The 12,383-nt window shown below is 40.9% G+C and overlaps 1 protein-coding gene across 2 annotated transcripts in view; it reads right to left on the reverse strand.

The window, feature by feature from the left end:
• Positions 1-336: 336 nt before the first annotated feature.
• The window catches only part of LOC121954281 (bifunctional heparan sulfate N-deacetylase/N-sulfotransferase 2-like), a 58,411-nt gene continuing 46,364 nt past the window's right edge, over positions 337-12,383 (reverse strand). Inside the window, exons 11-15 of one of the 2 annotated variants that reach the window (XM_042501666.1) lie at positions 10,329-10,503; positions 9,572-9,742; positions 5,791-5,900; positions 5,520-5,622; positions 337-2,688 (exon numbers count right to left, since the gene is read on the reverse strand). In XM_042501666.1, the coding sequence (XP_042357600.1) occupies positions 2,563-2,688; positions 5,520-5,622; positions 5,791-5,900; positions 9,572-9,742; positions 10,329-10,503 (685 nt within the window). In that variant the 3' untranslated portion in view covers positions 337-2,562. Of the gene's footprint in view, positions 2,689-5,519; positions 5,623-5,790; positions 5,901-9,571; positions 9,743-10,060; positions 10,148-10,328; positions 10,504-12,383 lie in introns of those variants that run through there. The other variant, XR_006106560.1, reaches the window with a different exon arrangement.

Below are 12,383 nucleotides of genomic sequence, written 5' to 3' on the forward strand. Positions count from 1 at the left end.
GCCAAGCCTTCTTCTGTCTAATGTCTGATGCAGGATAGTGAGGTGGATGAGATGTGATTTTGGCTAACTTAGCAGCGGGGTATCTCAGACTGCTCTGCACACATCTTCACAGAGTCATGATTAACCCTTAACATCCCAAATCAAGCTGTTGCACCAGATGGACTGACATTGTTTCAGGGCCATAAGGACTCTGATGAAAGCTCAAAAAATGCACTGCAGGAATTGAATGATTCCATCAGCAGCAACATCACCAGGCAACCAGATGGAATCTTTATAGTAGCTGCTGATTTTAATCAACTCAACTTTCACTGATAGATGTAGCAGGATCAAGGATCAATGGAATTTTGTTTTTCAAACTTTGTTTAAAAAATGACCAATAAATCTACCTTACCTTACTACAGTACCCATGACCCTCAGCAGCTGTTGCAAGGAGAAAGCCTCCAACTGGAGCACAAAGCAACTGTTTTACCTCCACACTCGATACCCCAAATAACCAATCTCTAACACTTTGAAAATAAATTATATTACATTATAAAGAACTGAAACCCAAACTTTCATGTTCTGGTCCAATAGTACAAAAATGTAATTTAAGGTCACATTGCTCAAGGATATCTCAGAGAGATATGAGTTATCAACACCATCATCTTGCCCGTCTTGGTTACGGGATACAATATCTTCATTACTTCAGTCACTTGAAACTCCTTATATCCTACCATTAGAATTTATCCCATCTCTTCTCTAAATAGTTGGCTAATATTATCAAACCTAATAATCACTCACTGACCCGTCAGAGCAGACTGGGCTTTTCTGGGAAAGCGGCTTAAAGAGTACTGGAGCCTTTCAGACAAAGGATGGATCCAGGTAAATTCAGGCAGACAATTTGAGGAAAACAGTTTGTTTTTTGAACATTAAGGCATGATCTAATAGAAATCCAACATACAAGTATGAACCTAAAAACGAGCATCATATGGGAACTTTAAAAACAATATTGTATAACATGACAAATCCTGCCTCTGATCTATTCTTTGTAGATTTTTATTTAATTATTTTAATTCTTATTATCTATTATTTTATTTTATTCATATGTGATGTTTTTTCATAAGTGTGTCTAAGTATACATTTGAATATTGGGCTATATGAATACATGTATTGGCTCTGGGTCTAAAAATGCAAGCCATACCCAGTAGCACTACAAAGTGTGCTGAGCTAGCTAACATGAGGTTTACCTAGGATTTGGTAAGGGATGTTTGGGCATAAGCCTTCAATAAAACATTCTCTGTGATGCTCTTTTCTCTCTTCCTATATAATGCAGTAAAATCTAGTTCTACAACACAACCTACGCTCAGCAGCATGCTCCATGTTTCCCTCCATTTTTCAAAACATGGATGGTGTCCATGGTAACTATGCTACATGGGTTAAAAGTCAGTATGTAAGTGACCCTAAATGAAAACTGGTGGGAGTCCATAACCCATGTAAGGAACAATCTGTCATTCTTCTATAACAATTTGGACCTTAATGAATACACAAAGTGTAATTAAGATGCTCAGTGAGAGGCAGAACCTGGACCACACCTGGGCTTTTGTCTTGGACCAAATCTAAACTGATCCCATATTTACAATGACCTGTCATCATAATAGCTAAATCCACTGTAAAATATCTGTAACGACAGTTAACAGATTGGATAACTGTGAGGATAAGAGGGAATGTAGCACCCCGACTGTTGGCTGAAACTGCAGGTAGATGTGTGTGCAAAAGATAAACCTGGAGCAGGATATGGCCTGTCTGTCTGCTTCATGCTGACGGCCAGTTTGTATCCCACCTGCCCCTCAAACCTAACATATACACCTGCTGTTGAAAACGCTTCACAATCATTCTTGTGGAAAGATGAGATGTGTATGTCTGTCCGTCCTGGAAGAGGAATCCCTCCTCAGTTGCTCTTCATGTGATTTCTAGCATTTTTTCCCCATTAAAGGGTTTTCTGGGAGAGTTTTTCTTTATCTGATGTGAGGGACTAATGACAGAGGGATGTCGTATGCTGTAAAGCCCTCTGAGGCAATTTGAGATTTGGGCTTTATAAATAAAATTAAATTGAGTTTTTGTTTGTGCATGTTTGTCCTACATCCTCCTTTCATTTAAGGTTGTTTGACCTGTTCTTTATGCCCCAAACCTGCTGGTCACCCAGCCCCCTGGATCCACAGCAAACTTATGTGTTACAGTGTCCAACATGCACTGACTGAGGCTGAGGGCTGCCCAGTTCTCGTGGGACGATGGCAACCATTCAGGAGTAGGATGGAGAGTCCCCTGGGATCCTTCTCCAACAGTGACTAACACCGGAGGAGAGATCACATGTTGTACGGTCTTCTTTTCTATGGAACAGGAACATCAGCTAAAACCTTGTAGCTAGCGTGTGTTACTGTTGATTCCAGATCAGGTAGTCTCTAATCCAGAGCCAAGAGTTGGCTCATCCACAGATTCCAGTCGTGGCCTTTCTGTGGAGTGTGTGTGTGTGTGTGTGTGTGTGTGTGTGTGTGTGTGTGTGTGTGTGTGTGTGTGTTTGTGGCTTCAGCTCCAGCTTGTGCTCTGGAGTTCGTGGCGAAGCCAGGACGGCAGCGGTTGGCCCAACCGATTCAGCAGACGCAGCAGCTCCATGCTGTGCTCGCGGTAGTACTCTGTCAGAAAGGCACGTGACTACACACACACACGCAGACACAGACAGACAGACACACACACGCGCGCACACACACACACACACACACACACACACACACACACACACACACACACACACACAGCACATGTTCCTATTAAATATGCCTTTCAACCTTTCTTTTTATGCCCTCTCATCTCTTTTGAAGAAAATCAAAAATTCAAATAAATAATAAGCAATTAGTACAGATACATTAACTGTTTGACTAAGATGAATATTTATCTGTAAATCCACACAGCACCATAGCCTAGAATTATTTACCGTTTTTAATGACTAACAAAGGCTGAAAGAGTGTCATTTAGGACGACAAAACAGTCTTAAAAAGTAAGGGGGGGGGGGGGCTCCACAATGCCAGAGCAAACTATTACTCTTCATTAATACAAAAAAATATGAACAATCTCAGATTTCTTTTTCAGCACTGTAGCTAGGCTGACGCTCTTTAGACAAGGTTCAGCTCAGGTTAGCTCTCTAACATAGGAACCTTAGATACAGCTGTAAGGTCTGAAATTTAGATTGTTTTTCTCCCATCGAACTTCACCCACTAACTTTTCCTCATCCAAACCCTCAATCTATCTCTTATGAGGCGTTTTCACCGGCAGGTCGGTGTGGTTCAGTTCAGTCCGGTGTGCATTTTTTTTTTGCATTTCCACTGTTTCACCTTCGGAACTGTCCCCATTTTTCATCATCCCTCTGCTTGGGGCACACTGATCTGGTACTAAAAGGTGGAGCGAGAAACGCTGCAGTTCGTTGATTGGTCAGTAGAGAACACACCATGTTCAGGGCCCACAGGCTGTTGAGCGATGCATAATTTCGAGGCGTTCCATAGTAGCAAACTCCTCTCTGGCAATTGCAAGCTTAGAGGAATCGAGGCATAGGACACCTACGTAGACTGGGGTACCAACAGTGGTAATGTGGTGCTCCACTGGCCACTGATGATGAGAACATAGGTGTGGTGACTGCAGGGAACTCATTGAGGAGGCGTTGATACAAATCTCAAGCCACGAGCATGTTTGCGTCTCCGCATCACTCGACATGCATGGGTACATAGATCTATCAATATCAATCGATATCAATCAGCAGTCGGTGACGTCCACCAGCAGCCTGAAAGCACACAAGAAGTCGAGGGAAGGGGAAATGCCACCGCATAATGAAGTCCCAGCCAAAACGCCGTCCGCCGAAACACACCACCATACGTACCTATGGCACCACCTGGTGCCATAGGTACGTATGGCCATACCATTGATGGCGTCCATTGGGAGGCTGTGTCCGTCGACCATGGTGTCTATGGCTAATGCATGCAGGATGCTATGCTGCCTGCCCAAATCAAACTACAGCCGCCAGCCAGATAAGGTGTCCTTGATGAACACCAGCTTACTGTCACGGCCAGCACTCACACCTGCTATTAAGTGCCGGCCTTGGTGTTTCCCTGGGCACTGAAACTGCATGGCAGGCGACTCTACTTGGCCTTGAACCCAAATCTGTAGCGGTAATAACACAGCTCGCTATCATGTTGGTGGCAGGCCGTTACCGCGGCAGCGGTCCCTGCCTCGTCCTCCAGAGTCAGGGGCAATGTGTGGGTGAGGAGCACCACGTGGAGGAACTACTGCCAGTTTGTGAGGAAAACCCTGTCCGCTTCAGTGGCCAGTGCACAGTAGTCCTTGGCGGAGGAGAGAGGGAAGCTAGCTAATGCGGTGCGCGCAGGGAGCTACCGTAGGATAACATGGGTGAAAAAGGAAGATGGGTCCGCCAAGCCTAAAACAGCCAACATCCACTCCAACAATTCAGAGGGCTTACCATCGCCATATTGATTATAGACTCTGAGTCTGCTTTCTCCAACTATGACAAAAGTTTCAAAAGGAATGTTTTGAGCGCGTTGTACTTGCTGTTAGCCGGTAGAGCCTCCAGCAGTCCCATCGCCTCCTTTACTCTCACTTCGAAACATCAACAACACATGCCAAGACAAGCTCTGGATCATCTGCCGGTAAAAGCTAAAACCGCGCTATCAGCAACACTTCCCCAAACTCATTTCTCAGAATCCCCTTCTGTCAACTCTGAACTGTCCTTCGTAAAGGAGCAAGTGTCTCAGGTGAATGTCTTTGTAATGTGGGTCACCACACTTTCCTCTTTGATTAAGCTTAGGGCTGGCTCAGGCTTGCCTTGGACATTATCCAAGAAAAGGGGGATGTCATCATATGCTGTAAAGCCATCTGATCTGAGGCAAATTGTGAGTTGTGATATTGGACTTTAAAAATAAAAAAGCAGGAATATGTCACCTAGTGCCACGGTGTGATTTGTTTTTTTTAAAAATAATGGAACTCTGTGGAACACAGAAAGAAGATAAGGCTGGGATAAAGACAAACAGTTGATAGTCAATACATTCATTATTGGTTTGGGTCTGAATATGGAATTTTGAAGTATCCTTTAACCTTTCTAAACAGGCAGGAGCAGCCCAGCTCTGGGGTTTACACAGAGTGCTCCAAACCCTCAGACCCCTTGAACTACCCTTCATGTGCTGTTAATCTAGACTTGGATTACTTTCTTAAAAAAAAACTGAGTGCTGCTGACAAGTATATTTGATCATCTGACTGCTTAAGTTTCATGTTCTTAAGACTTCTTTTCAGTGACATCATTGTATTCCAAAATCTTAGCCATTCACTTGGTGAGTACTTTGTCATCATTGCTGATGAAATAATAAAAAAAAAGACAGAAGCTTCAGTAAAAAAGTTCAGTAAAATTATCCATTAAAATTTACTGCTTGCACCTGGAGTCTATGAGTGTGGTGAGGTGATGATGATGTGAAATGTAGATATACCTCAGGACTCATCTCTGGGTACTTCCTTCCCTTACTCTTCCCCAGACATTTAGCTCGACCTCCTTCCACTCTGTGACACCAGAAACCTTTGCTGTCATCAAACCTGCAGACACACAGTATGTTTAATTAACACCTTTCACTCATAGTATATGGAAACAGTGCTGGATTATTTTTTGCTCTCAAACAAAATACTGAACTTCCTTGAAGGATACAAGTTCACAAGATGAACATTGTGTATATGTGTGGTTGTGTGTGTGAGTGTGTTACAAACATCAGAGCCTGGGTGTAATTGAAGATGGGAGTGACACCGAGGAATCTCTGAATTCCCTCCATCACCAGCGCTGGGTTAGACCGCAACAGGGCGCCGTCCACAATGTGCAACTACAAAACACACAGAGAGTCAGTGACATTAATGGCACAACTCCACAGAGGTAGACAATATTTTGATGAGGAGAGAAACAGATGCCTCCACACTTCCACAGAAGCCAAGAAGTATCCTGTCATTTCAAATCTTCTTTTGGAGCTGTAAGAATCAAACTGGTCCTCCTCAGATGAATACTTATCCAACAGGAAGCAACAGCTGATCACTGCTATCATAATAGCCTGCATTTATGTTACAACCACAGCCAAAGATAAATTGATAGATTTGTCTGATATCAGACAAAACTGTCAACTTGTTACACTCGATTTTCATCTTCTATCTGAACAAATGTCTGTGGGGTAGGGGGACACCAGACACCCACATATCCATCTGAAATTACAATGCTGGGCGATACTAGGACGTGGTGATTAAAAACAACCTTGATAACAACAACTATCTTGTCTACAGCACCCACCATTATTGTTATGATTAGGGCTCAAGCCCAATAGGGGGAGATCCCTATTGAGTCTGCGCTGGTTTATTGGGGTTCAAGCCACTTACACTCTAAGTCTCATTGAGCATAATTTGGCACAGCTATGCTGCTCAATACGCTCTATAAAAGCCTCTTGGACCTTTTAAGTCTGCCATGATGGAATTTTTGCTGAGTAGAGAATAACTGAAATAAATTTGCTTCTCTTAATTTTGACTGTATCAATTAATTTACTAATTTACTTGTGGTTTTATGTCTTTTAGTATGAAATGATACATTTCTACAATAAATGACCGATATCTATCATCAAATCACAAAGGGTGGTGCTTAGCAGTAAATTGGCCATATTGGCCATAACTCAATAACAATTTGCCCATTCATTATAAACCTTGGACAATAACTTCACTACATGTTAAGGAATAAAGGCCTTTGGACCTTACCATACCTTACCCATGGGAGGTGCTACAAATGCCACAAACGTGTATTTAAAAACCCAGGGGACAGAATTTTACCAAATTTGGTACACATGCTCTTGAGGCAAGTCTTAACCAAGATCTTCAGTGCCATAAAGATTGGTGCATGCGGGAATGCATGGCCTAGTAAGCATTTTACACTATATTGTGCCTTTGATCAAAATTACATTGACCTGGAATAGGCTAGAGACAATGAACTTGGCACCGTAACTGAAAATGTCCTAATGCATCACATCAAATTTGATAACAATCTACCTGTGAGAAATGAGGAAGAGGCAAATTCAGCTGCCTTGATGAGGTGGGCATGGCTGGTACCAAGGAGCAGGAAAACCAGGGGGAAGGGAAAATTACTGACTGAGAACTGGGTCACTGAGCATGCCAAATAAAACAGGTGACCAGGAATGTAGAAACGTAACATCTAGGGCTGTCAATCCATTAAAATATTTAATTGCAATTAATTGCATGGTTGTCCATAGCTAAATTGTGATTAATCGCAAATTAATCACCCATTTTTAATCTGTTCTAAATGTACCTAAAGGGTTGTTTTACAAGTTATTTTGTATCTTATCGATGCACTATCAGTGGTGCTGACTCATGCTGACTTTATGTTTAGTGTCCCACTGTCTGGCCACCTGCAGAAAGTGCAGGTCCGCTGCAAACTATCCAGCGTGGTCTGCCTATGGCGGGGGGGACTTTCTACATCAGCTGTGTGCTTGGCCAGCAAGTAGTATTGGAGACTAGCCTTACTCTGGTGGTCACTCACTTCACATCGACAGTAAATGCAATTAACTTTGGAGTTGCTGAGAAAACCATCTGGCTGGACTTTACAGCAGAACTTGTCATTCAAAAAGCCCCTTTAATTATTCATTTCTGTGCATGGAGGTTTGCTTCTGTGCATACATTAATCATGCATCAAAAAAATTAACACATTATTAACATGTTAACTTTGGCAGCCCTAGTAACAACACATCAAATCAGAGTTTCATACTGGGGTCAAGACAGATAAGATATTAAAAAAAGTGTATCACTCCCAAATTGTATATTTCATTTGTTTTCTGAATTACCATCAGAACATCAGATGTGTAAACTGAAGGTCATAACAACAAAAGGACAACAAACAACTTCATTAGAAAGATTTTTCTTTTCTTAATCTGTTATTTTCCCCATTAACCTTTAATATGAATAAAATGTGAGTCAGAGTGTGTCTATGACCAAAAACTTTTTTTCCGCCATTCATTTCATTCAATCACATGTGAAGCTGATAATTCCTCAAGGTTGGGTTGATTGAGGAGATGTCAATTTTCCCTGAAACATTTAGCCTAATAAATAATTTCCAGTGCTCAGAGACATCATAAACATATTAATACATACAGTACATGTCTCATTCACCCATTCATCAGTTAAACATTCACCTAACATTCCCGCTCACAGTTAAAGTAATTTGGGGCATAGTATCATGCCCAACGATATTTCTACATGCAGTCTGGTGGAGCCACAGGTTGAACCACCATTCTTCCAATGCGTGTAAAACCCACTCCACCTCCTGAGCCACAGCCGCTGCTTTGAGTCCACCATACACAGCCATAAAATTGATACAATAGACATTTCATTCAGGCTCTTCTCTGTGGCCACATTCCGGAGGAGGTAATCGCATCACAGGGGCCTCTTATGACAATACATTGAATACACAGAGCTTGGTCCGACATTCACCTGGATAATTAACTAACAACTGTGAGTATAATTCTGAGACCTGCTTGAGTCCATTTCACTTAAATATATCCTTGGCATAAGATGTTGTTCTGTGCTGAGCAGTAAATCAACAAAAACCATCAGGTTCCTCAGCAAAGTATCTTCATTTTCAATCCATACAATGCTATATATCTAGAGTGCTATATCTATATCTGGACAGTTGGGGGCAACAGAGTCCACCACATGTCAGAGACATCAAAGCAATGTTATCCAGGTATGGTTTGATAACTATGATCAGGGATATGCTCTTCAATGAGTAAGCTTGGTTTGATTGAGCACCTGCTCATTTTTGCTCATCGAAAAAATTTTCAGTTGTCACACTAAGCCCTATAGTTTAATCATGTAAAAGTGCAGACTGCTTTGATGTTAGCTGGACGATGACATCTCAGGACAGTCAGGCAAAAGGTACCAATATTAAATGACTTGTTCTAATTTGTTTTCAGATATTTTGTAGCTTGAACAAATCCTGGGGGTGACTGCTGTTTTATCATGTTCCCTATGTTCATGGCTCATGTTGTTATTGTGCACACTGAAACTTTATGATTTACTGTAAGTAGAATGAAAAATAGTCACATAACCACCAATGTTATTACCATGTCTTCCCCAGGTAAGCAGAGAGGGTACATTTTATGTTTTTCTATGCAGATATAAATTTAACTAAATGATTAATAATAATTGTTCTTCCAGATATTGCAATGAGTTAAGTGAGCCTTAAATAAGAGCAAACCAATTTTAGCACCAAACATACATGTATACATGTATAATTTTATAAAAGCAATTCCATTTAGCAGGGAATTTATTCATTAAATTAACACACACAAATAACTTCAAATAAGCATAAACAAGCTTCATGAAGTGAAGCATTAGTAATGTACTATTTCAATTCATCTTGTCTAGTTGCACAAGTTGACCAGTTGTTGATTGTAACAATGAAGTAGACTGCACTACCCTAATGTCCACTTGCTGCAGTGTGATTTACCTGGTTGGGCTGGTAGTGTTGCAGCCAGCGCTCCAGGTGAGAAGCATAGGCCCCGGGATTAAGGCAGCGCCTCTGAAGGGCCAGCAGCTCCCTGGGGGCAAAGGGGCCCGCTGTCACCACTGCATGGAAAGTGTTGTTGAGGGCTGCAGGATCCTGGTGGGCTCTCTGGTGCTGTTGTCGCACGCACGCACGCGCATGTGCACACGCACACACACACACAAATCAAGTTTAAAAATAAATACATTTTAACTGCCTGTACAGTATGCAGGGTTACCCACAGATTCATTTAAGTGTGGCTGGTCTCCACAATTAAAACATTTTCTGCCACAAATATTTTTTTCTAGGGCTACTGAAATAAATGCACCATGCTGTTAGTCACTGCACAACAGAGTGTACTGTTGTCAAAGATGCATGAGTAGAATGTAAGAAACAGTGACGGTGAAACTTAACCGTTTATTCTGCTTGATTTAACAGTTTACATTCACTCACTCCGCACTCCTCCTTTCTTCTTATCCATTGATCTGATAAGCTCTGACCGGATCAAAAGATCAATTATCCATGCCGCAACTTAAACTGCTGAAGGATAAAAAAAACTCATGATGAGTTTTCGCCTGAACTGTATTCACAGACTCACAATATGATCTGATCATTTAAAAAAAATAAAAATAAAAGGGACACAATTTTAAAAAACAGAGGATTCTGATTCTGTGGGAAACACTGGTTTGACACAGCACTGGATGTGTGAGATGGTTCTCACCTGGTACCAGGAGTATGCCCTGTCAGAAGGGTTGATAAGCACTGCCAGGATTTTGGCTCTGGGAAGCAGGGCAGCAGCTCTCTTAGGCGCAGCCTCTGTGTCAAAGTAGTTTGCACTCTTTTCAAACATGAAATCTGTGCTGACATTGGAGGGGAATGGGAAAAAGTCCATGTACCTGGGGATCACAAGTAAAACAAGACTGGTTAAAAACCTACTATAAGGCTGGACTGTGTATGAAACGCTGGAAAGCTTTAATTTTGAAACAGGAAGTGGCGACATTCACTCATTCATGTACTTTCACTCTTACGTCTCTGGCCCCTCTGTTGCCCTCTTAGCAAAATAATTCATGTAAATACATCTTAAATCAAAAGTGAAAGAAGACTTAAGTTCTTGCAGGTAGCTGACTGCTGGCTACCGTACAAGGTGTCACCTGAGCCACTGCCACCCCAACATTTATCACTGCATATTGTTCTCCTCCAACTCCTCCTTCATCCAGCACTGAACACATGCATTACATTTTTTAATGTCTGTATGTTACATAATGCTACAGAATAGGGGTAGTCTCTAGCTCACCTGCTAGAGCGCATGCCCCATATTCTGAGGCCTTAGCAGTGGCCCAGGTTCGATTCCAGCCTGTGGCTCTTTGCTGCATGTCATTTTCCCTCTCTCCTCCACATTTCCTGTCATTCTACAGCTGTCCTATCAATAAAAGGGAAAAAAACCCAAAAATAATCTAAAAAAAAAAAAAAATGCTACAGAATAACTCAGTAATTTCGATACAACAGCATAAATAATAATTTTATTTAAATTAAAGGAGAATCAGACCTAAATTAGTTGATTACAAGTTCTGAACTTTAAGAACACTGGGCACAAGTTGTTGTATCTTTGGAGACACTAAAGTGTAGATTGGTGGGGGGGGCTTAAATAAGAGCAAACCAATTTTAGCACCAAACCCAAATTATACATGTATCATTTTATAAAAGCATTTCCATGACCCTGCACTGATATTGGATAGTTAATGTTATTAAAGGTCAGGCAACCTGGTCATGAACTCATGCAACCTGCGAAATCTTCTTCAAGATCATCTCCATGTTTTATTGGAGTGGATTTATCAAGGAAATGTAAGTAAAATGTCTTAAACATTTGTTTGTGATGATGACCACATTTAGAACATGTAGATATTTAGTTATTATGGAATACATTTATCAAATTTGATTTTCAGCTTGTTATATCTATGTAGCAATTTTACAACACTGGGTCAGTGGATTAGTCAAAACCAGAAATAACCAAAAAAAAAAAAACAAAATACCAGTGGAAATATAATGAAGTTGATAACTCACTATAACAAAGTTCTAAGTGTGTTTTTTCTTTGTAAAATTTCTGAAATTAGACCAGAAATTAATAAATAATAATAATTTCCTGGATGCAGTATTTGGATCTATCTGTAATTTGAAACTGTATCTCTATCTTATCAGTAAAAAATACATATTAAACTGTCAATGGGGTTTTCTAGGCTTTGTTGGCTCAAAGAGCAGCTTGTGGCATTTGGTAGAAACAGATTCTGAATGTTCTGGTAAATCTAGTGTGTGTGTGTTATATTGTTAAGGAACAGCTGAAAAGTGTTCCTGAATCTGGGGATGTGTTGTGGGGGGATGCATATGCTCCCTTCAATGTGAAAAGCAAAACTCATAATAGGCTGACAGACAGCATTGCTGATTAACATGCATTAAAATTATTAAGCATGAAAAATACTTAGTTCTCTACCCTACACACTTGGTCCACCACCCTATTCCTACAGGTTATCTACTAAAATATAATACTCATTTATATTATCAATTAATGAATGTATTTACTTAGTTTTACTTTCCCATTCTAGAATGCCACAGAGGGGTCCCCGATAGTGTGCAGGATGCTTATGATGCCATCCAAAATGAAGAGTGATTTTGAGACAGATCAGACAACACTGATGCAGGTGATGAGGAGACGGGTGAAGATGGCAGTGAAGTGAATAAAGAAAACTCACAGCTGCTTGTGATTATTATTCATTATATATAC

This window comes from Plectropomus leopardus, chromosome 15, assembly GCF_008729295.1.
Source record: "Plectropomus leopardus isolate mb chromosome 15, YSFRI_Pleo_2.0, whole genome shotgun sequence".
NCBI lineage: Eukaryota > Metazoa > Chordata > Actinopteri > Perciformes > Serranidae > Plectropomus > Plectropomus leopardus.